The 15,817-nt window shown below is 41.1% G+C and overlaps 2 protein-coding genes across 2 annotated transcripts in view; both read right to left on the bottom strand.

The window, feature by feature from the left end:
* LOC140751252 (uncharacterized) overlaps window positions 1-15,817 on the bottom strand; it is a 110,269-nt gene that overhangs the window by 12,200 nt on the left and 82,252 nt on the right. The window lies entirely within an intron of this gene.
* The window catches only part of mahj (LisH and WD40 domain-containing protein mahjong), a 42,212-nt gene that overhangs the window by 23,821 nt on the left and 2,574 nt on the right, over window positions 1-15,817 (bottom strand). Inside the window, exons 2-17 of the mRNA XM_073085144.1 lie at window positions 15,148-15,298; window positions 14,023-14,160; window positions 13,108-13,232; window positions 12,373-12,448; window positions 11,415-11,529; window positions 10,469-10,570; window positions 9,768-9,887; window positions 8,700-8,785; window positions 6,738-6,905; window positions 5,785-5,918; window positions 4,906-5,017; window positions 4,102-4,238; window positions 3,414-3,498; window positions 2,561-2,721; window positions 1,764-1,894; window positions 839-930 (exon numbers count right to left, since the gene is read on the bottom strand). Coding sequence (XP_072941245.1) covers window positions 839-930; window positions 1,764-1,894; window positions 2,561-2,721; window positions 3,414-3,498; window positions 4,102-4,238; window positions 4,906-5,017; window positions 5,785-5,918; window positions 6,738-6,905; window positions 8,700-8,785; window positions 9,768-9,887; window positions 10,469-10,570; window positions 11,415-11,529; window positions 12,373-12,448; window positions 13,108-13,232; window positions 14,023-14,160; window positions 15,148-15,298 — 1,933 coding nt within the window. The remainder of the gene's footprint in view (window positions 1-838; window positions 931-1,763; window positions 1,895-2,560; window positions 2,722-3,413; window positions 3,499-4,101; window positions 4,239-4,905; window positions 5,018-5,784; window positions 5,919-6,737; window positions 6,906-8,699; window positions 8,786-9,767; window positions 9,888-10,468; window positions 10,571-11,414; window positions 11,530-12,372; window positions 12,449-13,107; window positions 13,233-14,022; window positions 14,161-15,147; window positions 15,299-15,817) is intronic.

The raw sequence follows: 15,817 nt of genomic DNA, 5'->3' as shown, positions 1-15,817 counted from the left end.
GTTACCATTATTAAATTTTAATTTTCTACCATAAATCTTGTTTTTTATTATTATTACTGTATTGAACGAAATTGAAGGAATATAAATATTAGAAAATGTTAATTAATCTTAATTTATTTAGATTATTATTTTATTATTGTTGTATTAGGTACTTTAATATCGTCAAAAATAAGAAACTAATTTTTTAATTTAATTTAATTTGAAACTAGCATTTGAAACATTTTTTCTTGATAGGTCAACACCTTTGTTTACATTTTAGACACCTAATTATGAATCAAGCTACAGTCATATTTTCAAAAAGGAAACGCTGCCAGCATTTTGGGAACCATGCCTCACATGGCAATTTTAGATGGCTTGTTTTATTTACAATTATCTTGTAAATTATTATTATTAAAAAATGCATCTTACAAATTAATAAATTGAAAAAGGAAATGGAATCAAATTTACTAATAAAAGCACTTATACGCAATAACTTCTTTTAACAAACGCGTTATTTTTGTTTAATTTTCAATAAACAAGATACAATACAATACAATATGAAGGTGGTAGAACCCTTTGTAGTTCGACTCCGGACACCGCCACACCTATTTCTACCTAATAACAGCAGTGTTAGGCGCTGCTGTGTTCCAGTATGAAGGGTGTGGTAAGGGAGACAGACTTTTCCGAGGCGTTCCAGCTTAGTCCTCAGGGGTAGCGGGGCATCTGTGACCGACCTCAGGTAGGAATATCTGATCCTATCTGGGGTTGATTACGGATGTCCATGGGCGGCAGTAGCCACTTACCATCAGGTGGACTGCATGCTCGTCTGCTACTCCTATATTATAAAAAAATACATTACCCTATGTACAGGTGCGCACACACAGTTGACGAGCACGTTCAACGCCGCCTTCTGCACCTCCGGCTCCGGTAGGATCTCACCATCGGCCGCACCTGGAAATATATTTTTATTTCTTGCTTTCTTATGTACTTTCTGATATAGATCAATCGAGAATCGATCTTTTGGGCCATTCGGATTTCGTCCGGGCCTTCGAATGTAGTGCTTAATGATTCTATAAGTCAACCTCTCTTCAAGTTCTAAGTCTAGCATAGTCCGTGTCTCTCGCGGACTGTCTGGCACGCGCCGCTCTCTCTCGAAACTCTCTTTGAGTTCTGTCTTCACTGTCGTTCACGGCGCGTGTCTGACACGACCCGTGCTTGACGCAGTCCATGACTGTCACAGCGCGTGCCTGACCCGCCCCGTGCCTGACACGGTCCATGTCTGTCACAGCGCGTGCCTGACCCGCCCCGTGCCTGACACGGTCCATGTCTGTCACAGCGCGTGCCTGACCCGCCCCGTGCCTGACACGGTCCATGCCTGTCACAGCGCGTGCCTGACCCGCCCCGTGCCTGACACGGTCCATGCCTGTCACAGCGCGTGCCTGACCCGCCCCGTGCCTGACACGGTCCATGCCTGTCACAGCGCGTGCCTGACCCGCCCCGTGCCTGACACGGCCCATGTCTGTCACAGCGCGTGCCTGACCCACCCCGTGCCTGACACGGTCCATGCCTGTCACAGCGCGTGCCTGACACGCTCCGTGCCTGACACGGTCCATGCCTGTCACAGCGCGTGCCTGACACGTTCCGTGCCTGACGCAGTCCATGCCTGTCACAGCGCGTGCCTGACACGGTCCATGCCTGTCACATAACGTATTTAACAAAGCGCGTGCCTGACACGGCGCGTGTCTGACCCACCCCGTGCCTGACACGGTCCATGCCTGTCTCACCTAGCACGATGTTAACCCCGGTGGTGATGTCCGCGTCTCGCATGTCAATCTTCTCCGTGAGCAGCAGCTGCCCGCGCGGCGACACGCAACACACTGAGATCACGTCGAGCGCTGAACGGACCGTCTCCGCCCTGTAACAGACACACATCGTATTCATATAATATAGGACTAGCAGGCGAGGAAAAATAGGAGTGATAGCCTGATTTTTTTTATAATATAGTAGTAGCAGACGAGCATGCAGTCCACCTGATGGTAAGTGGCTACTGTCGCCCATTGACATCTGTAATAAACTCCAGATAGGATTAGATCCCTATCTGAGGTCGACAACAGACGCGACGTTGCCCTTGGGGGCTAAGTTGAAACACCTCGGGAAATGTCTCCCGTACCACACCCTTCTAACCAGAACATAGCAGCGCTTAACACTGCTGTTATGACGCAGAAATAGGTGTGCTGATGATGTCGCCAGAGTCAAACCAAAGAGGTGTCTACCACCTATTCTGTAATTGGATAACAGTGTGTGCGTACGCGCGTGTGTTTGTGTCAGCGTGTGCATGTGTGTGTGGGTACATGTGTGGCTGCGTGTGTGTGTGCGTGCATGTGTGTCTGCGTATGTGTGTGTGTGCGTGTGTGTGCGTGCGTGTGTGTGTGTGTGTGCATGTGCATGTGTGTGCGTGCATGTGTGTGTGCGCGCGCGTATGTGCGTGTCTGTCTGTGCGGGCTCGCTCGCTTTCTCTCTCTCTTTGTTTATACGTCTCTGTGTGTTTGCCTCTCTCTCTCTGTGTGTGTGTGTGTCGCACCTGCCGTTGAAGTTCCAGTCGTACGCGTAGCCGACGACGCTGAGCAGCAGCGTGACGCCGCCCAGGTCCAGCAGCTCGTCCACCGCCGCCCAGCGGGACCACGGCGCGTTCTGGACTATCTCGATGTTCTCCTGGATCTCCTCCGCTGAGGACTTTGATGCCTGTGGACGACGAAGTGAGCGGTTAAGGGACAAAATATGCTTGGAGACGACAAAATTAACGTTTGATTTACGAAATATGCGTGGAGGACGACGAAGTAAACGTTTAATTGACGAAATATGGTTGCGGGCGACGAAATGAGCGTTTAATTCAAGAATATGCTTGTCGGCGATAATAAGTATTTTATGTCACGAAATATGGGGCGACTAAAAGAGAGTTCACGAAATATGACCGTGGACGACGAAATAGTTTAATTCACAAAATATGCTTGGGGAAGGACGACGAAATGAGCGTTTAATTGAGGAAATATGGTAGAGATGACGAAATTAGTGTTTAATTCACGAAATAGATCCAGGAACGACGAAATGAGTTACAGGCATAATTGACAAAATGTGGCAGCGATGACGAAATAAGCTTTTAACTGACGAAATATGGTTAGAAGCGGGAAATGAGAGATTTTTTTTTCATCCTTAGCGTTTGGGACAAAAAATAGTTTTTAACCTAAACTGACAGATACTACAGATTGGCTACTAAATAATGCAAGTTTTATAGGAAATGTATGATTTATGAAACTTTATTTTCATTAATAATTACAAGAAATTCACTCACATGAAAACATATTTGGTTCCTAATTTTTTTATTTGTATTTTAAGTGTACGTTTATGTAGTTTTAAGGCAATTTTAAACCACCAACCTTATAAGGCGGTAATTCGGGTACATTGTCGCCTAATTGCCGCGCCACTTGAGCGGCGCGGAGCCTCAGATGAGCCTCTAGGTACCTGGAACAAGGGTTATGCTTAAAATACAACAACAACAACAACAAAAATAACAACAACAACAAATACTCTTTATTTTATTTATTTATGTATACCAAATATTAGAAACGTATAAAATAATATTAGAAACGGCATTAGGCCGTTGCATATAAAAAATAAGAAAGAAATCAAATTGTTAAAAAAAATCAGACTCTGCCCTTTCATTTGATACCCACATCGTGGGGTGAATAAAATAATTGGTCCGCCATCTTGGAGCTTCTGCTATATTGAATTTCGAATGACGCCAACATGCTCATAATTTATTAAAACAAACCAAACATAAGTCCCTGTGAAATGCTACTTCTTGTGGGAGGGTATAGTTCGCGCCAAACTTTTAGTCCGCTCTGGAGTAGTTGTGCAGTCAGAGAGCCATTCCGGTCGAACACAAATACAATCATATCCTCCGTAGCAACGTGCGGGTACGCTAATATCTACAATTTGTCGTTGCGTGACGACTCGTTTCTATATTCAGAGCGGACTAGCAATTTGCCGCGGACTCTACCCATACCCCTGCAGTGGGTAAGTTACATACATACATACAGGTCAAGTTAATAAACAGTATGTTACCTCCTGAGCGCGACGCACACGTGCCGCACGATCTGTCGCGCCGCGCACGTCTCGTCGTCGGACACGCGCGCCTCCTCCTCGTCCGAGCCCAGGATCGGCAGCGTCGAGATCACGTTGTACAGCTTGCGGAGACCGTCCTAGGAAAAATAACCGTGTAACATTGAGATATATGTGTACTCGACACGCACACACACACACACACACACACACAAAGATACGCACGTAGGTATACAAGCTATATACCATGTATGGAACGAAATTGAGGTGATATAAACATTAGAAAATGTAATTAATTTAATTAAAATGATTATTTTATTATTACTTTAATATCGTCAAAAATAAGAATCTACCATTTGAAACGTATTTTATTGATAGGTTAGGCCTACCTAACCTATCAATAAACAAAGGTCCTAACCTTTGTTTACATTTTAGACATCTATTTATGAATCTAACTAAAAATATAGTCCACGCCAAACTTCAAATCCACTTTGAAGATGTTGCGCGCAGGTGTCAGTCAGAGAGCCAATGCGGATGCAGCTATGTACCCACGAGCGAGAGCGGACAGCGGAGAATACCAGGGAGATCCTGCACTGTCTTCGTCCAGCTAATATCTACAATTTGCTATTGCGACACGACTCCTTTCTATTTTCAGAGCGGACTAGCAGTTTGGCGCGAACTCTACACAAGCAGATACGTACACTTGCACACACTCGTCACGTACACTCGCACACACTATTCTCCACACGCGGTTATAAAAAAACAAAATTTATCACAAATCCGTGTCATTTTAATCTCAATACTGACCTGATTGTCAAACTCCTCTAGTATGACTCTGAATTGGAAGGACAGCCCGAAGAACATAGTGGCGTGGCACCGACCAGAGTCGTGTGAACATTCTAACAGCCATAGAGCGTATCTGTAAAAAAATGTTATTTTTTATTTACTTTAGTAACTTAGAGAGTACTAAATAAATTCACGTTAGGTGTATTGATTTTATTTAATTTTCAAATTAATATTACATCTGAATATGGATACTTATATAATACGAGGATAATGTGTATGAGGAACACCGCAATCAAAGTTTTGTTTGCTGGCGACAACTTGTTATTTATTAAAGAGATCTTAAATGCTAATCAACAAAACGAAATCGATGATTTTATAACACTGTTATGGTTGCGTCACAACCATAATATTGCGAATCAATCTTATCATCTTCCTACCATAATCCCCCTTCCTCCATTGCAATAATATCAGTGATGATTCGACTGGAAGGCATTATTATAACTATCTTAATACTGCCGTAAAACCTATCTTATACTAGGGCTTAGCTCCACACTAAACTATAGTATAGACAGATAGAGACACAGACACCTATATCTGTCTAATAACAGCAGGTTTGAGCGCTGCTGCGTTCTGGTTTAAGGGGTATGGTAAGAGACATACTTATCTTAGGCATTCCAGACAAATCCTCAGGGGTAGCGGCGCATCAGTGGCAGACTGTAAGTAGGACTCTAATCCGATCTGGGGTTGATTACAGTTGTCCTCCGAAGTATTCCAGAATAATCCTCAAGGGTAGCGGTGCATATGAGGCCGATCACAGGTAGGAGTCTAATCCTATCTGCGGTTATCAGATAGTCACCATCAGGTGGTCTGCATGCTGCAGCTATATAACAAACAACTCACTTGACGAGATGTGCGAGTGTCGCTCGTGGTAACAGACACACGCGCTCCATAGCGTCCTCGCAGTACGCTAAGTAGTATAAGCAGATGGAGACCCCGGTAGCCGCCACCGATGGCCGGGGGACCTCCAGGAATTTCTGTAAATCACGCAAAAAATGTTATGTTAATTAATTTTTTTTTTTATTGTTCATATACCTAATGGTACTAAGGCGGACTTAATTCTATGAGCATTCTCTACCAGTCAACCTTAATAAAAATTAATAAAAAAAAATATCTGTAAAATATACTTCTGCTTAAAAAAAAAAAAAAAATATATATGACTTCTTTAAAACATAAAAAAAATATCCTCACATCTTTAAAGAAATGAAACAAAAATACCTGACTACTTTAAATTAATTAATTGTAAAAGGTACCTCACCGGTCGAACCATACTATAAAGATTCGACTCCAGCGGCATCACCGCCACACTTATTTCTGCTCATAACAACAGTGTTAGGCGCTTTCCGAGGCGTTCCAGCTTTAGTATCAAGTATTAAGAGGTAGCGATGCATTTGTGGCCTATCTCAGGTAGGAATATCTAATCTCACCTGGCGGCACCACCGCCACACCTATTTCTACCTAATAACAGCAGTGTTAAGCGCTGCTGTGTTCCGGTTTGAAGGGCGTGGTAAGGGAGACAGACTTTTCCGAGGCGTTCCAGCTTAGTCCTCAGGGGTAGCGGCGCATCTGTGCTGACCTCAGGAATATCTAATCCTATCCATGTATGTATCTAATTACAGATGTCCATGGGCGGCAGTAGCCACTTACCATCAGGTGGACTGCATGCTCGTCTGCTACTCTTATATTATAACAAAAAAAAAAAAACTCATCTGGTGTTCATTCCAGTAGTCCATGGGCGTCAGTAGCCACTTACCGTCTTATCATACACTACCCACACTATCTCACCACACACGTACCTGCAAACCGCCCATATTAATGAAGTCGATAGAGAACTTCTTGTGGCAGAGCAGCGCGGCGAGGTACTTCAGGGCTTCGAAGGCGAGACGGGAATCTCTCGACTCCCGTACGTTCAAATAGCCCAAGATAAGGCCCAGGGCGTTCTTCTCGAACACGTGAGACAGGAACTGGGAATAGAATAGCTTATTTAGAACAAACATAGATATAATGGAAATGTCAGTAATATTAGTACAACCTTGTTGTACCTATATCTATCTACACTAATATTATATAGAGGAAAACTTTGTTTGTTTGATTGTAATGAATAGGCTCAAAAACTACTGGACCGATTTTAAAAATTCTTTCACCATTCGAAAGCTACATTATCCACGAGTAACATAGGCTATATTTTATATGAAATATATTTGATAAATAGATTTTGAGGCGGTACAAGGTTTGCCGGGTCAGCTAGTTAACAAATAAACTATTTGATTTGATTTGATTTTTGTTTTAATTTATTAGCGAAAACAAACAGTAACAAAATAGAATATTACAGAAATATGATTACATCTAACATTTAATTTAACTTTGCTACCTGCACCATTTTCCACGATTTACTGGTTCTTATTAGTGGTTCTTACAAAAATAAATTACTAATCTTTTTCAAATAGTGTCTATTTTTATGTTTAAAAATATACTACATAATTAGATATTAATGAGATTTTTTTACAAAGCAAATGAGATTTTTTACAAAGCAAATGAGATTTTTTTACAAAGCTAGTGAGATTTTTTAAAAAGCAAGTGAGATTTTTTACAAAGCAAGTGAGATTTATTACAAAGCAAGATTTGATTTGAAAAGGATATTTCTTATTTTGCTCAACTTTTTTAGATTAAATGAAAAAAACAACGGATTGCACACCGGGAGTGCCGGCAGGAGTGAAAATTTTCGGAACCTAATCTGAATACCAAATAATAATACAATCCTTATCCTTACTAATCCTTACTAATATTATAAATCCGAAAGTAACTCTGTCTGTCTGTCTGTCTGGTTGTCTCTTCTTCACGACCAAACCACTGAACCGATTTTAATGAAATTTTGTACAAAGATAGTCTGAGACCCGAGAAAGGACATAGGATAGTTTTTATCCCGGAAATCCCACGGGAACTAGGGATTTCGATCTAAGATCGATTAATCGGAGAATCGATCTTTTGGACCCAAAACATCGATTATTTTAATCGATATTAGTAAGGATTAAATCGTAAACCATGCATTTGATCAAGTGATTATCTTTAGCAAAGTTGGAGGTACGTATTTTCAGTTTTATGTATGTTAGTATGTTATATTTATTAACGCGGGCGAAGCCGCGGGCAAAAACTAGTACCAAATAATATTATAAATAAAAAATGAAACTGACACCCATTAACATATTTTTTCTATGCTAACACCGAATGATATCACAACTTTTGCAGTTTCCTTTGCTGTCTTACGAATTTTCGATCAGGCCACGTGTTGCGAGTTTAACATTTTTTACCCCTCACAAAGAGTGTACAACACTGCTAAAGATGTTTTCACTTCCAAAATTAACAATAAAGAATCTTTAAATAAGACCTATAATGCAAATTAAAAAAATATATATACTAAAAAACTATATCAAAAAAAAAATCTAATCAAATATTAAGTAGACAGTGGCGCCACCAATGAAGCTATATATTTTTCTAACAAAGGACCTAACCTACGTTCTATCCACAACATCTAGGTATAGTCCACGCCAAACTGCTAGTCCGCTCTGAATATAGAAACGAGTCGCGTCGCAATAGCAAATTGTAGATATGTACATAACTGCGTTAGTGTGCCCGCCAGTATATGCTAACTAAGCCTGCGCGCAACAACTTCACAGCGGACTAGAACTTTGGCGCGGACCACAACGTCATAATCATCATCATCTACAACAAAAAAATCATCATAAAACACACTCATCTACCTCCTGATATTCACCCATGGGCGTCAGGTACCGGAGTATCAGCATCTGCTTGGTGGCGTCCGTCGGCGGGTGGATCTGAATATTACCTGAAAACACACACACACATAATATATTAATAATAGGTCATACACACACACACACACACACGCACACACACACACGTAATATATTTGTTAAGTTATAAATTGTATTATGTCAAAATATTCTGTTTCTTGCCGCTAGAGGAGCTTATGTTGCCTTTATTATCTGTGTTCTGCATTTTTGATATACTCTGTGGATATACTGTACTCTGTCACTTCCAAGTATATGAACAATAAAAGTGCATCTTATACGATATCAGAATTCTTACTTTAATTTCAATATCCGTTGTTAATAACCGAATCTCAAGTATATTAACAATAGGTCATTCACACACACACACTGGCATCGCTATGAACGGTCAAATATATTACAGTCTGTAAGGTATAGGTAATAAGGTGATAGAACTCTTTGTGGTTCGACTCTGGCGGCACCACCGCCACACCTATTTCTGTCATAACAGCAGTGTTAAGCGCTGCTGTGTTCGGGTTTGAAGGGTGTGGTAAGGGAGACATACTTAACCCTCAGGGGTAGCAACGCATCTGTGGCTAACCTCAGGATGAAATCGAATCTTATCTGGTGTTGATTACAGATGTTCGTGGACGGCAGTAGCAACTTACCATGTGCTCGTCTGGTACTTTAATATTATATAAAAAAAAATATTTATTAAAAATATAGTCTTTTGATGATGGTTGAACCCTTGTGGTTAGACTCCAGCTCTATTAATGCCACATGTATTTCTCTCTAATATAAAGTTGATGATACCTGATACCTAGGAACTCTGTCGAAGTCGAATGAATACCACACTCAATGATACCTGGGACACGACTATGATTTTAGATAACAGGTTACAAAGGTTTAGGCGTAGCTTGGCGACCTTTCGTTCCCGTTTATTCGCGCGATATGCAGCCGAAGGACTTTTCTGGATAGGCAGTATTCTGTACTGCGTTACAAAGTGTTATTATAATAATTGATAATAATAATATTTACCTATAACATATGTCTCCATTTCCGCCCAGCTAGAGTTTGAAGATGTTTCGTGTATAGGGGGCGCTCTAGCCGGTCTAGCTGGCGGGGACATCAGTCCGCTGTCCGGTGGCACCGTGTGAGCTGGAACAGGCAATGAGCGGATCAGACACGTGTCGGGACAGACATGATAATTTACACATGCATATAAAATCGCAAAGTTACTCATTGTGCCAGAGATAAATACACAGCGGAAACCGTTGAACCTAAAATCCTGAAATTTTGCACATAAGCTTTTTATAAAGCGTTAGTGAGCATTAAGGAAGGAATTTTGGAAATTCCACCCCTAAGGCACTAAAATAGGGGTTGGAAGTTTGTTTGAAAAACTTTTAAATTTAATGCATATACTATGAAAATTGTCTATTTGAATAGAACGAAAATAAGTAATCAGTGTTTTTGGAAAATTAACCCCAAGGAGGATTTAATAGCGGGTGAAAATTAGATTGAAAATCATTGAATTTTTCAGCAAACGCTATGAAATTTGTAACTAAACACCTTGCCTTTGCCGTTTTTGTAAAATCAACCCCTAAGGGACTGGACAAGTTTGAGGTAGCAATGGGGGTTGGCGCAATTTTGTATTATGATTGATAACATTTATTTTCAGGTTCAGACAAAGACAAAAACAAGCCGCCAACGATTATTTAAATATCCATATGATTACTTACAGTTATAATTCTTCACCGGCGTCTCCGGGTCGGTGCCGGGCGGCGGCAAGGGCGGCGTCTCGTCCACTATCATGTGCGCAGCCCCTCCGCCCTCCTCTTGCTCTGAAATTAATCAATAAAAATTGTTAAAATATAGAATCGTGAAATTATTTTAAATAATAAAATCTTATTTTCTTAGCTCAGACACATCTTTATTTCTTTAAATATTCGACAAGAAGAACATCAAGAAAACATTACCAAAGAGTTTAGTAACCTATGACAATACTTTTCCGATCATCGTAGATTACTAATATTTTTTACTTAAATGAAGATTGTAATATTTACTTATTGACAACAAAAGTAATTTAACCCTTACAGAAAAAAATATAACAATATGTAATTATAAATTTGAAGGTGGTAGAACCCTTTGCGGTTCGACTCCGGCAGCACCACCGCCACACCTATTTCTGTTATAACTGCAGTGTTAAGCGCTGCTGTGTTCTGGTTTGAAGGGAGACATACTTTTCTGAGGCGTTCCAGCTTCGTCCTCAGGGGTTGCGGTGCATCTGGGGCAGAGCTCAGGTGGGAATATCTAATCCTATCTGGGGTTGATTACAGATGTCTTTACGGCAGTAGCCTTACCATCAGGTGGACTGCGTGCTCGTCTGCTAGTCCTATATTATAAAAATAATTGTAGTTTAAAAACTAAAAACCACGCTAAAATCGCACAAGGAAAATCGTTAATCCTGATTCCTGACGATCCTGATGAATGGTGAATAGGATAAAATTATTTAAATCGTGTATTGTCATCGGTTCTTGATGATTGTTCAAAATTTCAAATTAATCGGACCGTTCAAAGTGGGTTAAAATCGAGTTCAAAGAGTCTGTTACATACATACATACATATATAGATACAACCCAAGCTAATAAAAGCGTAGTAAGAATAGTAGTAAAAGACTATATTTACCCATCTTCTCAGTCCCCGGGCCGTTGCACTTGACGTCATTGTTTCTTCTCTTGTCGAACCTGGCGAAGTGTCTGGTGACCAAACCGGGCGGTGTCACCGAATTCTGATTTGTTTGCTGTGAACCAAAAACACAAAGTTTAGTTTCAAGCCATTTTAGAATGTTTTTTAATTCATTATTTTATTTATTTATTGATAATTCGCGCTAATAAATTTAACACTGATACATACAATTGATTTGGTAAATTATAGTTTAAAAAACAAATAACATTTTTTTTAATTTTTTAAATCGATTAACTAATAATAATTATTGCAATCTATCTTGATGCAATAAGTCTGCCAACTGTCTAAGGCGATGGAACACCGCTTCGAAAATCGTTAATCCAGATGATCCTGATAAGGACAATGGGACAAAATTGAATGTAGGTAAAAATGGAGTTCAAAGATTTATTTATTTATACTTTATTATACCATAAAAATCGGTACAAAAGGCGGACTTAATGCTAGAAGCATTCCGTTACATACATGCATCATCACCAACCCATTATTGTCCCACTACTGGGCAAGGGTCGTCTCTCAAAATAATTATAGTTTAAAAACTAAAAACCACGCTAAAATCGCACATGGAAAATCGTTAATCCTGATTGATGATGAAAATGGGATAAAATTATAAAAATCATGTGTTGTCATCGTCCTTGATAATTGTTCAAAATTTTAAATTAATCAGACCGTTCAAAGTGAGTAAAAATCGAGTTCAAAGATTCCGTTACATATATACAACCCAAGCTAATAAAAGCATGTTAATTAAAAGGATTAGGATATAGTTCACATGTTTTCTTAACCACTACCCTATAACTGCTTCTACATACATACATACATACGGGTACATAACTGTGTACATACATATATATACATACTCGTCCAGCTGATAAAAGCGTAATAATAATAAAAAAACACTCACTTTCTCGTCTTGCGTCTTATTTCTTAGTTCGTGCAACCTCTTCAACATAAGTGGCACTAATATTGCATTTAAGTCCCTGAAACAAAATACAGTTGTTTATTAGACATATCGTCGTCATCAACCCTCTTGTCTCATCTCGTAGTGAAAGGGATTTATTCCACAGCGAATATGTGGACTTTGCACACTTTACGAGTGGTCATTGCCGTGCATAGAGATCTATTACCTTTTTTATTATATCTGAGTGGTTACTGCCGCCCATGGACATCTGTAATCAATCTCAGATAGGATTAAATATTTCTACCTGTGGTCGGCCACAGATGCGCCCCTACCCGCAAGAACTAAGTCGGTTAAGTATGTCTCCCTCAGCACACTGTTCAAATCAGAACACAGCAGCGCTTAACACTGCTGTTATTAGGCAGAAATAGATGTACCAGTGGTGCCGCCGGAGTCGAATCACAGAGGCTTATACCACCTTCCATTTACCTCTGATTTAATTAGCTACATGTGACCAATCAAGATGAAACAAAATCATTAAAAAATTCTGGTCTGGTTATGTCCTTGTGGGGCATTTTCCGCAGATATAAACGATCTAAAGATAATACATTTAGATGCTGACCTATATTTATGTAGAAACCTAAAATAAAATATCCTGAAGCGAGGAGCTAAGACGTAAGAAAGTGGCGGGTTGGGGGGTTAATGCACATTGTAATGTTTACTAGTTTTAACACTATCCACCTGAAGTTAGTGGCGATCTCCTGCACCTCCATAGCGGCCGCTAGCAACCCGGTCGCGTAGCACTGCAGCGGCTCCGGCGAGCTGGTCGCCCAGTTCACCAGCCGATGAATGAGTGGCTCGTTATCCTGGGGAAACATATGAATTTAGTTTTGTGCTCTTGGTATTCAATGTACTTATAATATATTTAGAAGGTGTTAGAAACCTTTGTGGACTCCGGCGGCACCACCGCCACACCTTTTTACCTAATAACAGCAGCTCTGCTATCTTCCGGTTTGTAAAATGTGGTAAGAAACATAGAGACATAGAAAGAGACATTAGTTCTCAGTGGTAGCAGCGCATGTGGCCGACCTCAGGTAGGAAACTGGTATGTCATATGCCACCGCTGTGTTTGCAATATGAGGGTGTGGTGGGGTGAGGGCTAAGAGGGAGAACCAAATAGTCCCTTTATTTGGTTCTCCCTCTTAGCCCAGACAGCTTGTCAAGGGGCTGAATATGACCCCGAACGGATCTGGCGTTGATTACAGATGTACATACGGCAGTAATCAATTAACATCAGGTGGACTGCATGAACGTCTGCTACTTCTATATCGTAAAAATGGGTACATCTGACAGCTAACTGCAAAAGATTCCACCACCTTCACACCTACATCTACTACATGTTACACACACTAGTGTCAATACTCACAGCAGCCCCAACTGACCTGGAAGACAACGCTCATCTCGAGATAGGGGTGGGTAAGGTTTCAATATAGGGGTGGGTAGGGATTATCTGGGTGCCCATATTGCCCAGGCAGATTCTCAAGGGGATGACCTTCCTCTCCCCTCTCCCCCGGGAGTCATTCAACGTAATCTTATCTGATTACAGATATCAGGTGGACAGCATGCTCTCCTACACCTACATCAGCCCCAACTGACCTGGAAGACGACGCTCATCTCGAGCCCCGGCATCAGGTCGAGCGTCAGCCTGCACGCGGCCACGTTCAGCTTGAACACGTCGCGCCCGGTGATGTTCTGCCGGGAGTAGTACGTGTCCCGTACGTAGTCGTTCACCAGCTGGAAATATGTTTCAACATGTTAGAATACGATGTAACACGGTAAAATACATTAAAACATAATGCAATACGTTTAAACATGGTAAGAAATTGATGAAATTGAAATTGAATAAAAAAGAAAACAAAATAATAGTATAAAATACAAGTTTATGCAATTTTATAAATAAAAACAAATTTTAATGCCTTAATGGAAGTACAAATAGATGGTAGAACTGCGGCGACTTCCCGCTACTTGTCAAAAGATTTAGCTACGAATATTCTGAATCACGCTATCGAAATTTTCTCAACATCTAGTACATATACAAGCTCCGAACTAAGAATGTCGGAGAACGGCCGCTGTCCGGAGATGATCGCCTAGCCTGGCGGGAGATCTCCCTTTGCCAAAGAACCATTTGTGGATTGACTACTGGGGAACCACCATAACATCTATTCCTGTCTCGTAACAGCTGTGTTGATCGTTGCTTGACGTGAAGTCGATCCCAGGTAGGATCCTAACTAAGATTGATGACAGATGGACGTACCATTACCATCAGATGGAACGCATGCTGGTTTGTTACTTCTATGTTATGAACGTCATATTCATGCTCATGCTCACCTTGGTCATGAAGTTGTCCTTCTTGAACATGACCTTGAGCGCGTGCCCCAGCGCGCACTCCGGGTCCGTGCGGGAAGGGTGCCGCTCGTCGAGAGATGTTCAGACGATACACACACCATGCTCATGCTCACCTTGGTCATGAAGTTGTCCTTCTTGAACATGACCTTGAGCGCGTGCCCCAGCGCGCACTCCGGGTCCGTGCGGGAAGGGTGCCGCTCGTCGAGAGATGTTCATACGATACACACACCATGCTCATGCTCACCTTGGTCATGAAGTTGTCCTTCTTGAACATGACCTTGAGCGCGTGCCCCAGCGCGCACTCCGGGTCCGTGCGGGAAGGGTGCCGCTCGTCGAGAGATGTTCAGACGATACACACACCATGCTCATGCTCACCTTGGTCATGAAGTTGTCCTTCTTGAACATGACCTTGAGCGCGTGCCCCAGCGCGCACTCCGGGTCCGTGCGGGAAGGGTGCCGCTCGTCGAAGGGGTCCGGGTCCTTCTTCATGAAGTTCTCCGTCTCACCTTCTATTATTTCCGCTATCCTGGAATATTGGAAGAATATTCTTGAGTTGATATTATATATAAGTTAGGCGTTAGGGAACCAAAATAAGTATAGTTGTAATCTTATATATAAAATTCTTATGTCACAATGTTAGTTACCGTACTGCTCCGAAACGGCTTTACCAATTTTCACCAAATTTTATATACATATTCAATAGGTCTGAGAATCGGCTACTATCTATTTTTCATTCCCCTAAGTGATAAGGGTTGTTCACCCTTAACATGTTTTTATTAATTGCAACACAACATTTGCCGAGTCAGCTAGTTATTTATAACATACCAGGTTGATTCTGTGAGGCATTGGCAATTTTTTTCCTAAATTAGGTACTATTGCAATCCTTCGAATGATGTTTAGCAAAAGTATATATAGGTTTCAAAGATGGTAGAGTTCATATGGATCGACTGGGGGGTCCCACACCTATTTCTATCATGAAATAGTTCTGCATTTTGGCAGAATGGTGTGGAATGTGGTTGTCAGCTGACTTTCATATGAAGCCAAC

Source organism: Epargyreus clarus, unplaced genomic scaffold (assembly GCF_041222505.1).
Source record: "Epargyreus clarus isolate Ecla_fem2 unplaced genomic scaffold, WU_Ecla_fem_2.2 ptg000022l, whole genome shotgun sequence".
Classification (NCBI taxonomy): Eukaryota; Metazoa; Arthropoda; class Insecta; order Lepidoptera; family Hesperiidae; genus Epargyreus; species Epargyreus clarus.
The sequence above is the reverse complement of the archived record's forward strand: the minus strand, read 5'-3'. Positions and strand labels throughout refer to the sequence as shown.